General features: G+C 43.7%; 1 protein-coding gene across 1 annotated transcript; it reads left to right on the top strand.

Moving 5' to 3' along the window:
* The first annotated feature begins 770 nt into the window (after positions 1–770).
* LOC136713009 (dynein axonemal heavy chain 5-like) lies at positions 771–10,621 on the top strand. Its single transcript, XM_066689905.1, has 8 exons — positions 771–931; positions 7,455–7,632; positions 8,008–8,082; positions 8,326–8,424; positions 8,633–8,704; positions 8,981–9,082; positions 9,694–9,880; positions 10,422–10,621. Exons 1-8 carry the CDS (start codon positions 771–773, stop codon positions 10,619–10,621), a joined length of 1,074 nt encoding a protein of 357 aa, XP_066546002.1.
* The last annotated feature ends 1,942 nt before the right edge of the window (positions 10,622–12,563 follow it).

The raw sequence follows: 12,563 nt of genomic DNA, 5'->3' as shown, positions 1-12,563 counted from the left end.
TTGGCCTCCTGAATGGTCATCCATGAAGAAGTAACAATTAATTTTGTATTTTCTGTATCTCTAAAGATTTTTTTTAATCATTAAATGTTTTCTTAAAATGTAAGTAGTGAGGACAGTGTATAATGAACTGTAATACAAACCCTGAGGTTTTGTTAGTCAAAAACTGTCCGGTGTTCTGCAGGCTTTAGTGATGCTATTGTGCCTTAATTGGGGTGTCTGCGGAAATCAAATGTTTATACATGAAATATTGAAATCAGTTAACAACAGCGACTATGAATGCAAGCTTTCTTTTTCATGGTTATTTTCACTCTCTCAGAAAACTGAAAAAAGAAAAACAGAAGCATTACTATTGTCAGCCAGTAAGCAAATCTATTTAATTGCTATTATAATTAAAGTCCAAGACAAAAAAACGATCAGATTATAGTGTAAATAAATACAAACATTTGGTCATGTAAACTAGCTGACTGACAACAGGTCAACTTTCTGTGATTAATATTGATTCCTATTAATATTTCATACATACAGTACATATGTCCAGTATTTTAAACATATTCAGGTATTTTAAGGTGGTGTCACCATACCTGGAGCAATAAAATCAAACAGTTACAAATGGCAGGTTCAGAACGGTTTCTCGTCACTGGATTTCAGGGTGCGCCCTGGGCTGAAACCAAGCGTGAGAGAGGAGGAGAGCAAGAAGGAAGAAAGGGAAATAAGGAGAGAGGAACGCTCCCCTGCACCACAGCTCTCCAGGGTCGACCCACAGTGAGCCCATGGCAGGCCTGGGTCGCAGCACAGCAGCCTGCTCTCCTCACAAGCTCTGTGTCGTCCCGCTGCAGCTTGTTCACACGGATGCACCTGCGGGAGAGACAGTCCGCCCTCAGGAAAGCATCTTCACCTCTTGGGAGGAGCACTACAGCTGCAGGACAGGGATGTGAACCCCAGCAGCTATTTGGTCACGAGGACCATACAGCACATATAGCTGAAATATGGTAAAGAAATATAAAACATTTACAGTGCTTGTAGAAAGCTGACAGAAGAACTTAGGCCATTACACTAATTGTGTGGCTTGTTAAGGTAATTTGAGCAGCTGAATTAATTTAGGATTGCCACACCAAAGGGATTGAATACTTTTGCAACCACAACTTTTCAGTTAATATTTAATATCACCGGGATTGACTATTTTTCAAAAGGGTCGCCTATGTAACTACCTCCTGACACTTATTCACCTTCCTGTGGGTGGTGTGAGGGCCAACGCTTTCTTAACTCCTTTCAATTAGCAGCCATGATATTGATTTCTATGAAGAATCAGACTTTAAACAGCTCCTATGTAGACTCTACTGGAGTACTTGTCGTTTTCTCTTGGCTTAAACTATGAAAACATAGGGGGTAATTGATAAGCATGAATTAACAGGAACGTTAATATCAATATGAATTTATATTGCCATATTCTTTACCATGTGCCTGCATGGCATACCTTGCTTTACCCACTAGAGGGCCCCCCTCAGTTCAGTTTCCCAAAATCAGAACAAGAAAATATAGGGACATATTTTTCATTTTCATGTTGATTGCTGTTGTTTTGTTGTTGTTTTTTGGGTAAAACACAGATCATTCACCACAGGAATTCTCACAGGCGGTAAATACAATGGACAAACACAATCATTATTGCATGTTTCATGTCAAAGTTACAAGGCAAAGCATAACCTGTCAAAACAACTGAACACACAAATGAAAACACACAGAGACAATCATTGTTGACTATCCATACTGTACAGGACCCTGTGGAGCTGCAATACTGAAGAAGGACCCGGTTTCCTCTAAGGCAGCTCAATGGAGGAATGCAACCTATACCAGGGGTAGTCAATTACTTTTTGTCAGGGTCCAAATTCTTGGTCAAGGTATAGTCAAGGTCCAGACTCCACAGGGGGAAACAATCACACCTCCAAATGCCCCTTTCCAACACACACACAATTCTGTCAATTAGTAATATACCCCGTTGCTTATATTTCGTACATTTATTTGTCAAAGTCCATGCATCCAGATTTTATTTGCATCATCTTTATTTACTTATTTTCTTGAAAACAAGGTACAGGTGGTTGAAAACCAGTTTGTGACCCAACAATACACCATCTATTCCCCATCCTGTCCAGTTTCCTGAACTATTTCACTCCTTCCCTGTTCTCATCCAATTATCAATTACATTCATTATCATCAAATGAAAAATAATTGAATTATGTATACTCAATGCAACATACAGAAATACAAGTTAAACAAAACATATATTATTAAAATGTTTATGAATACATAAATTGGCTCCTACAAACATTATTATTTGAAGATTAGGAATATGTATGTGATCATGGACAAACAGAGAATGTCGCTCAAATTGAACCTGGGACAACACAGATCCTATCGAGACAACAGTAATAATCTAATAACTTAAAAATAGAAAATACTCAATATGAGTGATCCTGAACAAATGCACAGTATTTATATTGTCAGACTGTCATTTTAGCCTGGATGGAAATATACATACACGCATTATAATATGACTCCCCAAGCTTATTTGTAACATTCACACATTATTATTATCTTGAGTAAAACACGCATACATAGACACACGCACAAAACATGCCTATGCACATGTTGAACTTAATGTGTATCTTCTGAATATTAGACTTCCATTCCTTGAAATGTCTAGTATAATCAGTATTTTACCATTGTGGAATTGCAGTATTATGGGATTTCGTTTATAAAACAGCTTTGTTGAAAAGCTTAAATTAAAATGTCAAACTTTGCACAATAAATGTATGTGTTGCTTAATTTAACATGAGCATTTCGCAAAAGAATCGCTGTTTCTTAAGGATACACCTGAGTCAAGGCTGTAGCCATGGAGTCAACATTGGGGGGGACCAAATCTGCCGGGGGCTCGGGGGTCCTCCCCCCATAAAAATGTTTAAAAAATTAAAATACTTTAAAATTCACTCACACATGGGATGAACTTTTTATTTATTTTTTACAATAATGTCTAATAGTGTAATGTTGGGCGAGTAAACAAGTGCTGTTTCTTGCCATGATGTTCAGGAATGGATTACTAACCATTTCTGATCTGAATGGCAACGATTATGATATCTCTTGTACTACTGTATACTTCTATCATCTGACTGGTTCTCATTTTCTCACTGCTTTCAACTTACTTTTCTTCTTTTCTGAGGCTGCCCAAAAACTGACCAATGCCACTGCCACCTTCCTCTTGCTCACGATGACACTCACTGTGAATGAAAGCTGACTGTAATACAACTGCTTGCACTTTAATCAGACACTAATAATGCTGCTTATCATAAGCAAGTACAGCTATACAGTATACGATACGAATATGCATTCAATGAAGCTGCTGCTGTCTACATCGATTACACACGCAGCGCAACATAATGACACTTTACTCAGTCTTCACATGGGCTTTCTGACAGATATAACGCAATAAACACATTGAGTGAAAACCATTGTGGGTCGCTGGTGAATGTGTGGCTAATTAACTTTCCAGGTAACTAGCTATGATCACTAACGTTAGTGGTGGTTGATTAATTAGCACTCGCAAATCGGCCCGTTTTCACCAAAAACGTGTTTCCACTCCATGCAATTACTGACACTTTTTAGCAAAATATGATTTATTTGCACAATTGCAGTTCCAGCACAAAATGACGTATTGATCACAATCGACAGTTACATTCTAGTTTAGCACTTTTTAATGCATTTGAAAGTAATGCAACAGAGAGACAGTACAGTGTTTGATATTGAAGCACCTCTAGACCCACAGCAGTGGAGCAGCGACCCCTTCTGGGCTACGGCAACTCCACTTGGACAAACCACACGCAGAACCGGCAGTAATAATAATGGCAATTTGTTAAGTTTAGTTATGATTATAATTACATTTGCTAATGATTATTTCGGCGGTGGTGCGTGCTTGCCTGTAGTAGCATAGCACATTTTGATTAATTTGTATTTTTTAAATCAATATAGTGTAGGGGACATTTTGAGCATATTTGGATGTGTCCCCCCAATATATATTATAATTACGGCCTTGACCTGAGTGTCCTAATGCTTAGTATGACATGGTGTGCATGAGCCAAATACTGTGACATTTCCCTGGGGCGAAATCCCAACCTAAAGTAATTTCGTACACAATCCCCAGCGTGTGACATGGGTGTTTGTCTCCTGTATTGTAGTTCAGTGTGTTATTGTGTGACAATGGCCTGGCGCATAATTATGTGATATATATATATATATATATATATATATATATATATATATATATATATATATATATATATATATATATATATATATACACTCACCTAAAGGATTATTAGGAACACCATACTAATACTGTGTTTGACCCCCTTTCGCCTTCAGAACTGCCTTAATTCTACGTGGCATTGATTCAACAAGGTGCTGAAAGCATTCTTTAGAAATGTTGGCCCATATTGATAGGATAGCATCTTGCAGTTGATGGAGATTTGTGGGATGCACATCCAGGGCACGAAGCTCCCGTTCCACCACATCCCAAAGATGCTCTATTGGGTTGAGATCTGGTGACTGTGGGGGCCAGTTTAGTACAGTGAACTCATTGTCATGTTCAAGAAACCAATTTGAAATGATTTGACCTTTGTGACATGGTGCATTATCCTGCTGGAAGTAGCCATCAGAGGATGGGTACATGGTGGTCATAAAGGGATGGACATGGTCAGAAACAATGCTCAGGTAGGCCGTGGCATTTAAACGATGCCCAATTGGCACTAAGGGGCCTAAAGTGTGCCAAGAAAACATCCCCCACACCATTACACCACCACCACCAGCCTGCACAGTGGTAACAAGGCATGATGGATCCATGTTCTCATTCTGTTTACGCCAAATTCTGACTCTACCATCTGAATGTCTCAACAGAAATCGAGACTCATCAGACCAGGCAACATTTTTCCAGTCTTCAACTGTCCAATTTTGGTGAGCTTGTGCAAATTGTAGCCTCTTTTTCCTATTTGTAGTGGAGATGAGTGGTACCCGGTGGGGTCTTCTGCTGTTGTAGCCCATCCGCCTCAAGGTTGTACGTGTTGTGGCTTCACAAATGCTTTGCTGCATACCTCGGTTGTAACGAGTGGTTATTTCAGTCAAAGTTGCTCTTCTATCAGCTTGAATCAGTCGGCCCATTCTCCTCTGACCTCTAGCATCAACAAGGCATTTTCGCCCACAGGACTGCCGCATACTGGATGTTTTTCCCTTTTCACACCATTCTTTGTAAACCCTAGAAATGGTTGTGCGTGAAAATCCCAGTAACTGAGCAGATTGTGAAATACTCAGAGCGGCCCGTCTGGCACCAACAACCATGCCACGCTCAAAATTGCTTAAATCACCTTTCTTTCCCATTCAGACATTCAGTTTGGAGTTCAGGAGATTGTCTTGACCAGGACCACACCCCTAAATGCATTGAAGCAACTGCCATGTGATTGTTTGGTTAGATAATTGCATTAATGAGAAATTGAACAGGTGTTCCTAATAATCCTTTAGGTGAGTGTATATATATATATGTGTGTGTGTGTGTGTGTGTGTTCAATGTGTGGCAGCAATGGCGTCGGCAGCCTCTGGCCGGGCGCGCACTTCTGTATTTTGGAGGCGAGGCTGAAATATGTCCGCATGTCAAACGATGCGCAGTTGAGCTGCTCATGTACAGAAATGAGGAAAACAAAGCCAATATCTGTGTGTGTGAGTCCAGTGCCCTCCTGCCCCAGTCCAGCCCGGTACCGAGCCGCCCGGACCGCCATCTGCGCTGTAGATGCGCATCAATGCGCGCATCCTGGCGCTCAGCAGCGGGCAGGGCTGCTATAGGAGCCACTGCAGTGCAATGACTCTCGGTCCGGACTGACCCTGTTTCACACTTTGTCACAAGTTGTTTCTCCTCAGCAAAGCAGTACCAGCGTGCTGCCCACTACTCCGTTTTTGCAAAGCGACAGATACTGGCAGGTTTATTTAGTTCTATGCGCACCCTTTGACTCTTTTTGTCCCTCGGTGCCTGCCGTAGCTTCAGTTTGTGCAAGTCACTTTTCAGGCGCTAGGGTTGTCCCTCGGTTCTTGCCGTAGCTGTCAAGTGCATTCAAGCTGTCGATAACCGATCGCGATTTTCAAATTGAACTAGTCTGGTCCAGTATACGTCCGTAAGTATTTGATTTATTGATGGTTTGTGTTTTGACATTGGAAATAAATGTACATGTCTATCTGCAGGTTATGTTTGCATGCTTAATACATCGCGGGTGAGGCGATGTGTGCGGTTGGCGAGTAGGTCGCGCATTTTCTGTTGTGTGCGCGTTAAGCTGAGCGGCTTCCTAACGTCTGTTTGAGCGACACTATGTGCGGCCACTGTTGCCACATCCGGGGATATTATTTTGAACTTGGGGGAATTCGGGGGTTTCACAATCGATTTCTTCCCCCCGGACCTCACTTCACCAGCAATCATGTTTGGGGGGGATACGTGATTCGGGGGACTTTTAGGACCACATTGGGGTGAATTTCTGGACAGGACCTGGCAACACTGTGTGGGCTAACTGTGCGCACAGTCCCAACCAGCCTGAGTGTAGCTGCTGTGTTACTGCACCGTGTGCTCAGTTTGACAGTTTAACTGCGACATTCAAATGCAACTTTTCAACAGCGGATAAGAGCCCTTACTGCGCAGCCTCAGTGCAGGCCGGCAGCTGCTCATCCCCAGTGTGAGGCAGAGCACAGGGCTGCAGACTCACACTTATGGGGGAAATGGATACCAAACAGGGGGCTAAAGTAAAACATTCCTCATTGTCCCACAATGCTCTCATTCAGTTTTAAAATATTAAGCCTGGCCTTGAACAGTGAAGATGGACTAACCCACTCCCCAATAATATTGGGCTCTAGTTCAGCCACTGTTGCCAGATTGGGGGATTTTTAAGTGCCTGGGGGATCCCGGACCTCACTTCACCAGCCCCCCATCCCCTTTCCCCCCGGACCTCACTTCACCAGCCCCCCATCCCCTTTCCCCCCGGACCTCACTTCACCAGCCCCCCATCCCCTTTCCCCCCGGACCTCACTTCACCAGCCCCCCATCCTCTTTCCCCCCGGACCTCATTTCACCAGCAACCCCTCCTCAGGACCTCACTTCATTTCAAATTCTGGGGGGAATATATATGATTTAGAGGATTTTTAGGACCAATTTGGGGGGAAGTTAAGGAGAGGACGTGGCAACACTGTGTGAGAGATTTCTGTCGGATGGAAATACTCCTGTGTGCTGCCAGCATTAGATCTGCTGCGTGTGTGCATTGTTTGTTTCACGGATTTTAAAGTTGCACGATTGCCTTCATTTGGTCGCACCAGCGCCAAACACGCAAGAGGCAGCGAGTACAAATAAATCACAGAGTGGCTGATGGTGTTTGGCGTTTCAGATGTCTGGTGAGAAGACGGTGCTGTGTGCTGTGTGCCGAGGCGCGCAGGGTGACGGCCGCCAGAGAGCAGCGCCGGTCCCAGCTGGACCTGCGGCACCGGTACCTCGTCTCCAGCCTGGCAGATGCAGTGGGACTGGGGGAGGCTGAGGTGGAGCAGGCCCTCGTCTCTGATCAGAAGGTACCAATAATAATAGTAGTATACAATAATAATAATAATGATAATATACAAGGGCATGTTCTTCTTGTATCAATTTCTAATTAAATTGAAGATATCAACAGTTTAAGTGACTGATTCCAGAATCAAAGAAAAAAACAACACTTTAGCCTTCAACAACATACAATATTTGACATATTTCACAACTCGGTCTATAATTACACTCTCAACTAGCATTTTAGTGCAGCTGTGTGTATGTGTTAGTTTTGGTGGTTACATTTTGAATGTAAGTGTCAGCGCACTGCACACAGCCTGCGAACTCCTTTAGCCTTGATCTGATGAACAGTGTAAACACATCATGTGACTGAGGATGTCCTGTGTTCCTGTCTGTCCTCGTAGTTTTCCAGCATCCAGGATTTCTTTGCACAAAATGGAGGAAAGGCCTTGCTTTTCTTCTACCAAGGGGACAGCATGGTAATGTTACCTTTTGTTTTTAGACTTTAGTCTTTTACTCCATCAACTAGACACTTGTGATTTTTATTTTTATTTTCCTTTTTCATATTATTCATATTATTTTAAAAAGTGTATGTTTTAAGTGTAATGCACTGGTGATGAGAGACCCATATTTATCAGAACCAAAAAACAACCAAACTACAACCTCTCACAATCGCACACCATTGACAAATATGCCTTTGAAACCTTCTTCTCTCTTTTCAGGGCAAGCAGAGCACTCCCCCGTGGACGGACAGCTCCAGTGTGTGCACCCCATCTGAACAAGCCCAGAAGAAGCTCTTTGTGATCAGTGGCTGTGCTGAGGTTAGGCTCACTGTCCCTCTCAGGGCTGTGAATTAAATAACGTCTCGTTCAGATCATTCAGGATTGCCTTTTAAAGCTTGTGGTCCCCCTGCTGCTCATTTCTGACAGAGCTGGACAGAGAATCAAAGGCCCACTTTCTGACTCTTGTAGAATGATTTGTTTTATTTGAAATTCAAACACCTTTTAAATTGTCTTTTTCCCCCTTTAGGGTTTGACTGGACTGTGTTTATTCTTTCTGAGAACGACAGAGAAGGCTATAACGACAGCCAATGTCTCACAGGTACAGTCTGAGCCAGCCTTCGCTGGTAAATGAGCTCGTAAGCAACCCTACCTGGCTGTCCCACTGAATGGACAAATACCAGCCCAAGCAGTCAACTTCCTTATTGTGGTGTAAATTAAAGTGCTTTTGTCCATGCCGCCACTGTGATTCTCAAGACTCTTCTAACAGACAGATCATCGTAGGTCCTCCATAAATAAGCTGCTCTGTTGACGCATCCTTACTCTTGCTCGGTTGTGTAGTGGAGGGAAATCTCACCCTCAACGGTTTGCGTTGCAGGAGGTGACTTTCGGGATGCTGGATGGATCCGATGGGAACATACTGCACAGCGTGGAGATGCTGTTCTCTCAGGTCATGCTGCCAGCGCTCAGAGCGCAAGAGGTACACACTCACTTTCAGAGGTGTGGGAGACAGGGGGGCTGATAGGGGTTTCGACACTGTCCCAGAAACTACAGCAAGATGATATAACAATAATGCATATTGCATTCAGTCATGCAGTGAAGATTCATTTTAAACAGATGACATTACATGCCTTTTCTGCGTTTGTTCAGCCAGGGCTGTTCAAAGATTTGTTCCCAGCAGTGTGCACTGCTGTCAAGCTCAAAAAAATCAGTGTATGTGGAGGAGCTGAGGCAGTGTGTGCATGTGTGTAGTTACATGTGTAGTACAAAGTATATCTTTTTATTTACACATTTGTCTCAAAAACCCAAGACCAGAAAGTAAACCCAAGGCAAAATCTAAAGACTGCTTCTTGCTTTCACTCCACCATTTCAGCCGTTACTATTTCATATATTATATCATAATGTTATTACTGTAATCTGTGAATGAAGCTGTTCTAGAGCTGTTGTTCCTCTTGTTATGTTGTGTATGTAGGACGCATGCAGCGCTTGCAAAATCAGCCCCCTTGGATTAATATAATGGGTAATATAATGCACTTATGTCCCCACACTTATGTTGTAAGTCGCCCTGCACTTAATAATGTTGTCCCACAGAACTGGGGTGCAGTGAAGGAGGGAGTGAACAGCTCTGAGGTGCAGGACTTCCTCAGCTCAGTGGAGACGTTTGTCAGCTGTCTGTCTTCCACCAGGCTGAACATGGAGGGGAAATTCCAGCTCAAAGCTCAGGACCTGGGATACAACCTGGACAACCTGCAGGGCCCCTCTGACTACACTGCGGCCGGTACTGCCCACGTGCAAACCCCCAGCCTCACTGTGGCGCTGGGCAGACCTGTTTCTAGAGGGCGCTGGGCCTCTTTTCTGCTTGTTGTTTCCCCTCAGCTTCTCAGTTAATTTTCTTGTAATGCAACTCCTTATGCCCTCAATTGAAGCGGTTCATCATTTTCACCAGTGCAAGCTGTTGGGGATGTAAGGGAAAGATATCTGCAGACCCTGCAGGACTGAGTGTGGCCCTGCGCACAATCTCTCCTCTGCCACTTGCAGGCGTGCTGTACTCTATACTCGCCCACTCTCTTCAATACAGCCTTTCATAGGAATCCTGTTTTAGACTGTGACTATAAACGGGTAAAGCAAGATATAAATCTCATGCATTCATTTTTGAAGCCTGGTTTTAAGTAACACATGTTATTATGACTATAATGTTTTGCAGATGGAACCCAAATTAGATTGCACGGACCATATATAAATCAATTAATGAATTGTAAAAATATGTGAAGAGCAATTTCAAGTGCTTGCAACCCCCATCTGCTCCCTCCCTCCTGCAGCAGGGACCTCAGAGCTGGTGGAAGCTATGGAGGCGGAGCTCCTGCGCTGGGTGTGGCAGATCGAGCTGGTGCTGACAGAGAGCGAGCAGATGAGGAGGGACGCCGATGACATTGGGCCGTCTGCCGAGCTGGAGCACTGGAAGAAGCGGGTGGCCACTTTCAGCAGGTGTGTGACGACTCCAAGTCACGGGAGCGACTAAGGAGCCGCGCTGGGTCCTCGACCCGTGGGGGTCTGTCTGCTTTTTGTCCCACATTAGCTCTCAGCCACTTTAATTGAAGTGGTTTATTGATTTTTCTAAATGAAACCAGTGGCACAGCTTTTTCAAGTTGCTAGGGCTGTAGAGTGACGAGATTGGGAGTTCAAACTGCAGGACCAGGGCTGCCCAGCACTGAGACAGAGCAAGGGTGTAGAGCACCTGTGCATTATAGTTGTCTTTGCATGTACTGCTGGGCATTAACACACTCCGGAAATACAGATGTGTTCAGGTAAAATATCTGTGAAGTAAATGGTGTGGAAAAAGCAAACCAGAAGGCCCCCAATAACTAAAATGTGTCTCATGGATTAAAAAAATAATAAAGCCTAGTTTCACCAAGGTGGATAAAAAAGATCTGAGTATAGCAGATCAGTTGATATGCTTGTATGTCATCTTGTTTTTATGTAACACAAATGAAAAGCAGTGTTCAGATTTGTTGATCTAGACTCACTTAATAATGTTCACCTGGCAGCCAGGAAAGAGTTCACTTGCCCCATTTTGGAAAGGTTGTGGTACTTCCTCCTTAGCCACTTGGCCACCTGCGGGACGTCCTGTGTCTTGGAGTCTGAGTCTGTCTGCGGGGATCCCTGCTGGATTGCGCTCTGTGTAATAATCATGTGTTTATTCTGTCAGCCTGGGGGATGAAATCAGTAGTCCACATGTGAAGAAGGTCGTGGGTGTCCTGCAGGTGGCCAAGTCCAGAACTGTGAAGATCTGGAAGCAGCTGGTGAGTTACACTCTGTGAATTTCCATGAAGAGTTTAGATTGGGTTTCTTGATTGCACTCACTTCAAACTTGCATTTATACCAAAGGGCACAACTTAGAAATTCCTTTATGTGAGTAGAATAGGCCAACATATTATCAAAGCACATCAATTCCAGAAAAGAAGGTTCCAGTTTATTTCTTATTGAATATTAGCCTTCACTCACCATTCAGGCCAATTATTTCAGTAAAAATATGGCTTCTGACAGCTGCATGAGTAGATGTGTCTGATGGACGAATGTAATTGTTTAAACAAAGAGCAGCGACAAAAATAAATAATAAACGCATATTCAAACCATTCAGGTGGAAAGATTTACCATTGGAGTTTAGAGACGGAAAAGGAGGCATTTTGGAGTCCGTAAAGATCACTCTCCTTCTTCCCTCAGGATGGCAAAATCACCAGTTCAGCCAGTGAAGCGAATGACAACGTGAGGTACCTGTGTACGCTGGAGAAGCAGTTCACCGCCCTTGGAAAGTGCTGCCCTGTAAGTATCATTAACGCGGCGAGAGCTGTAGAGTCAACAGACAGAGGCAGTGAATTCTGAGACAGCTACGTCAGTCACATTGAGAGGGCTGTGCTCTTGCTCTTAGGGTTTGCTTGGATCCTTGTGCATGGTATTGCAGTTTTAAACTTCTGCTACAGCAGGCGTTCATGACAGCATGCTGGTTAAAAGGTTTCAAACTTCTGATCCACATGCTCGCCTAGGATTCGATCCTGGCTTTATTGAAATTCTATCTGTGGTTTCACGCGTTCTTGTAAAGCTTTGTAAACCAAAGAGCACTTTTCTCTGTGCGTCTCAGGCCGGCATGCTGGAACACCTGCCAAGCCTCATGAACAGCATTCGGATGATCCACAGCGTGTCTCGGTACTATAACACCTCGGAGCGCATGACCTCTCTCTTTGCCAAGATCACCAACCAGATGATCAGCACATGCAAGGCGTACCTCTGCCAGGGCGTCTCCAACATCTGGGAGCACAGCAGGTACTGCAGATCCCGTCCAAGAGAGCCGAGAGTTTTTGGTTTTCCTTTCCACTCGGGTTCTTAATTTGTTAACCGAACATAATTGAACCGTCACGACCTCTTTCCCATGTCTGAAACAGTGGCTGAGGGTGCTTTCTCTGGTA

Source organism: Amia ocellicauda, chromosome 2, assembly GCF_036373705.1.
Source record: "Amia ocellicauda isolate fAmiCal2 chromosome 2, fAmiCal2.hap1, whole genome shotgun sequence".
In the NCBI taxonomy this organism is placed as follows: Eukaryota; Metazoa; Chordata; class Actinopteri; order Amiiformes; family Amiidae; genus Amia; species Amia ocellicauda.
Note: the sequence above shows the minus strand (reverse complement) of the source record. Positions and strands in the feature narration are given on the sequence as shown.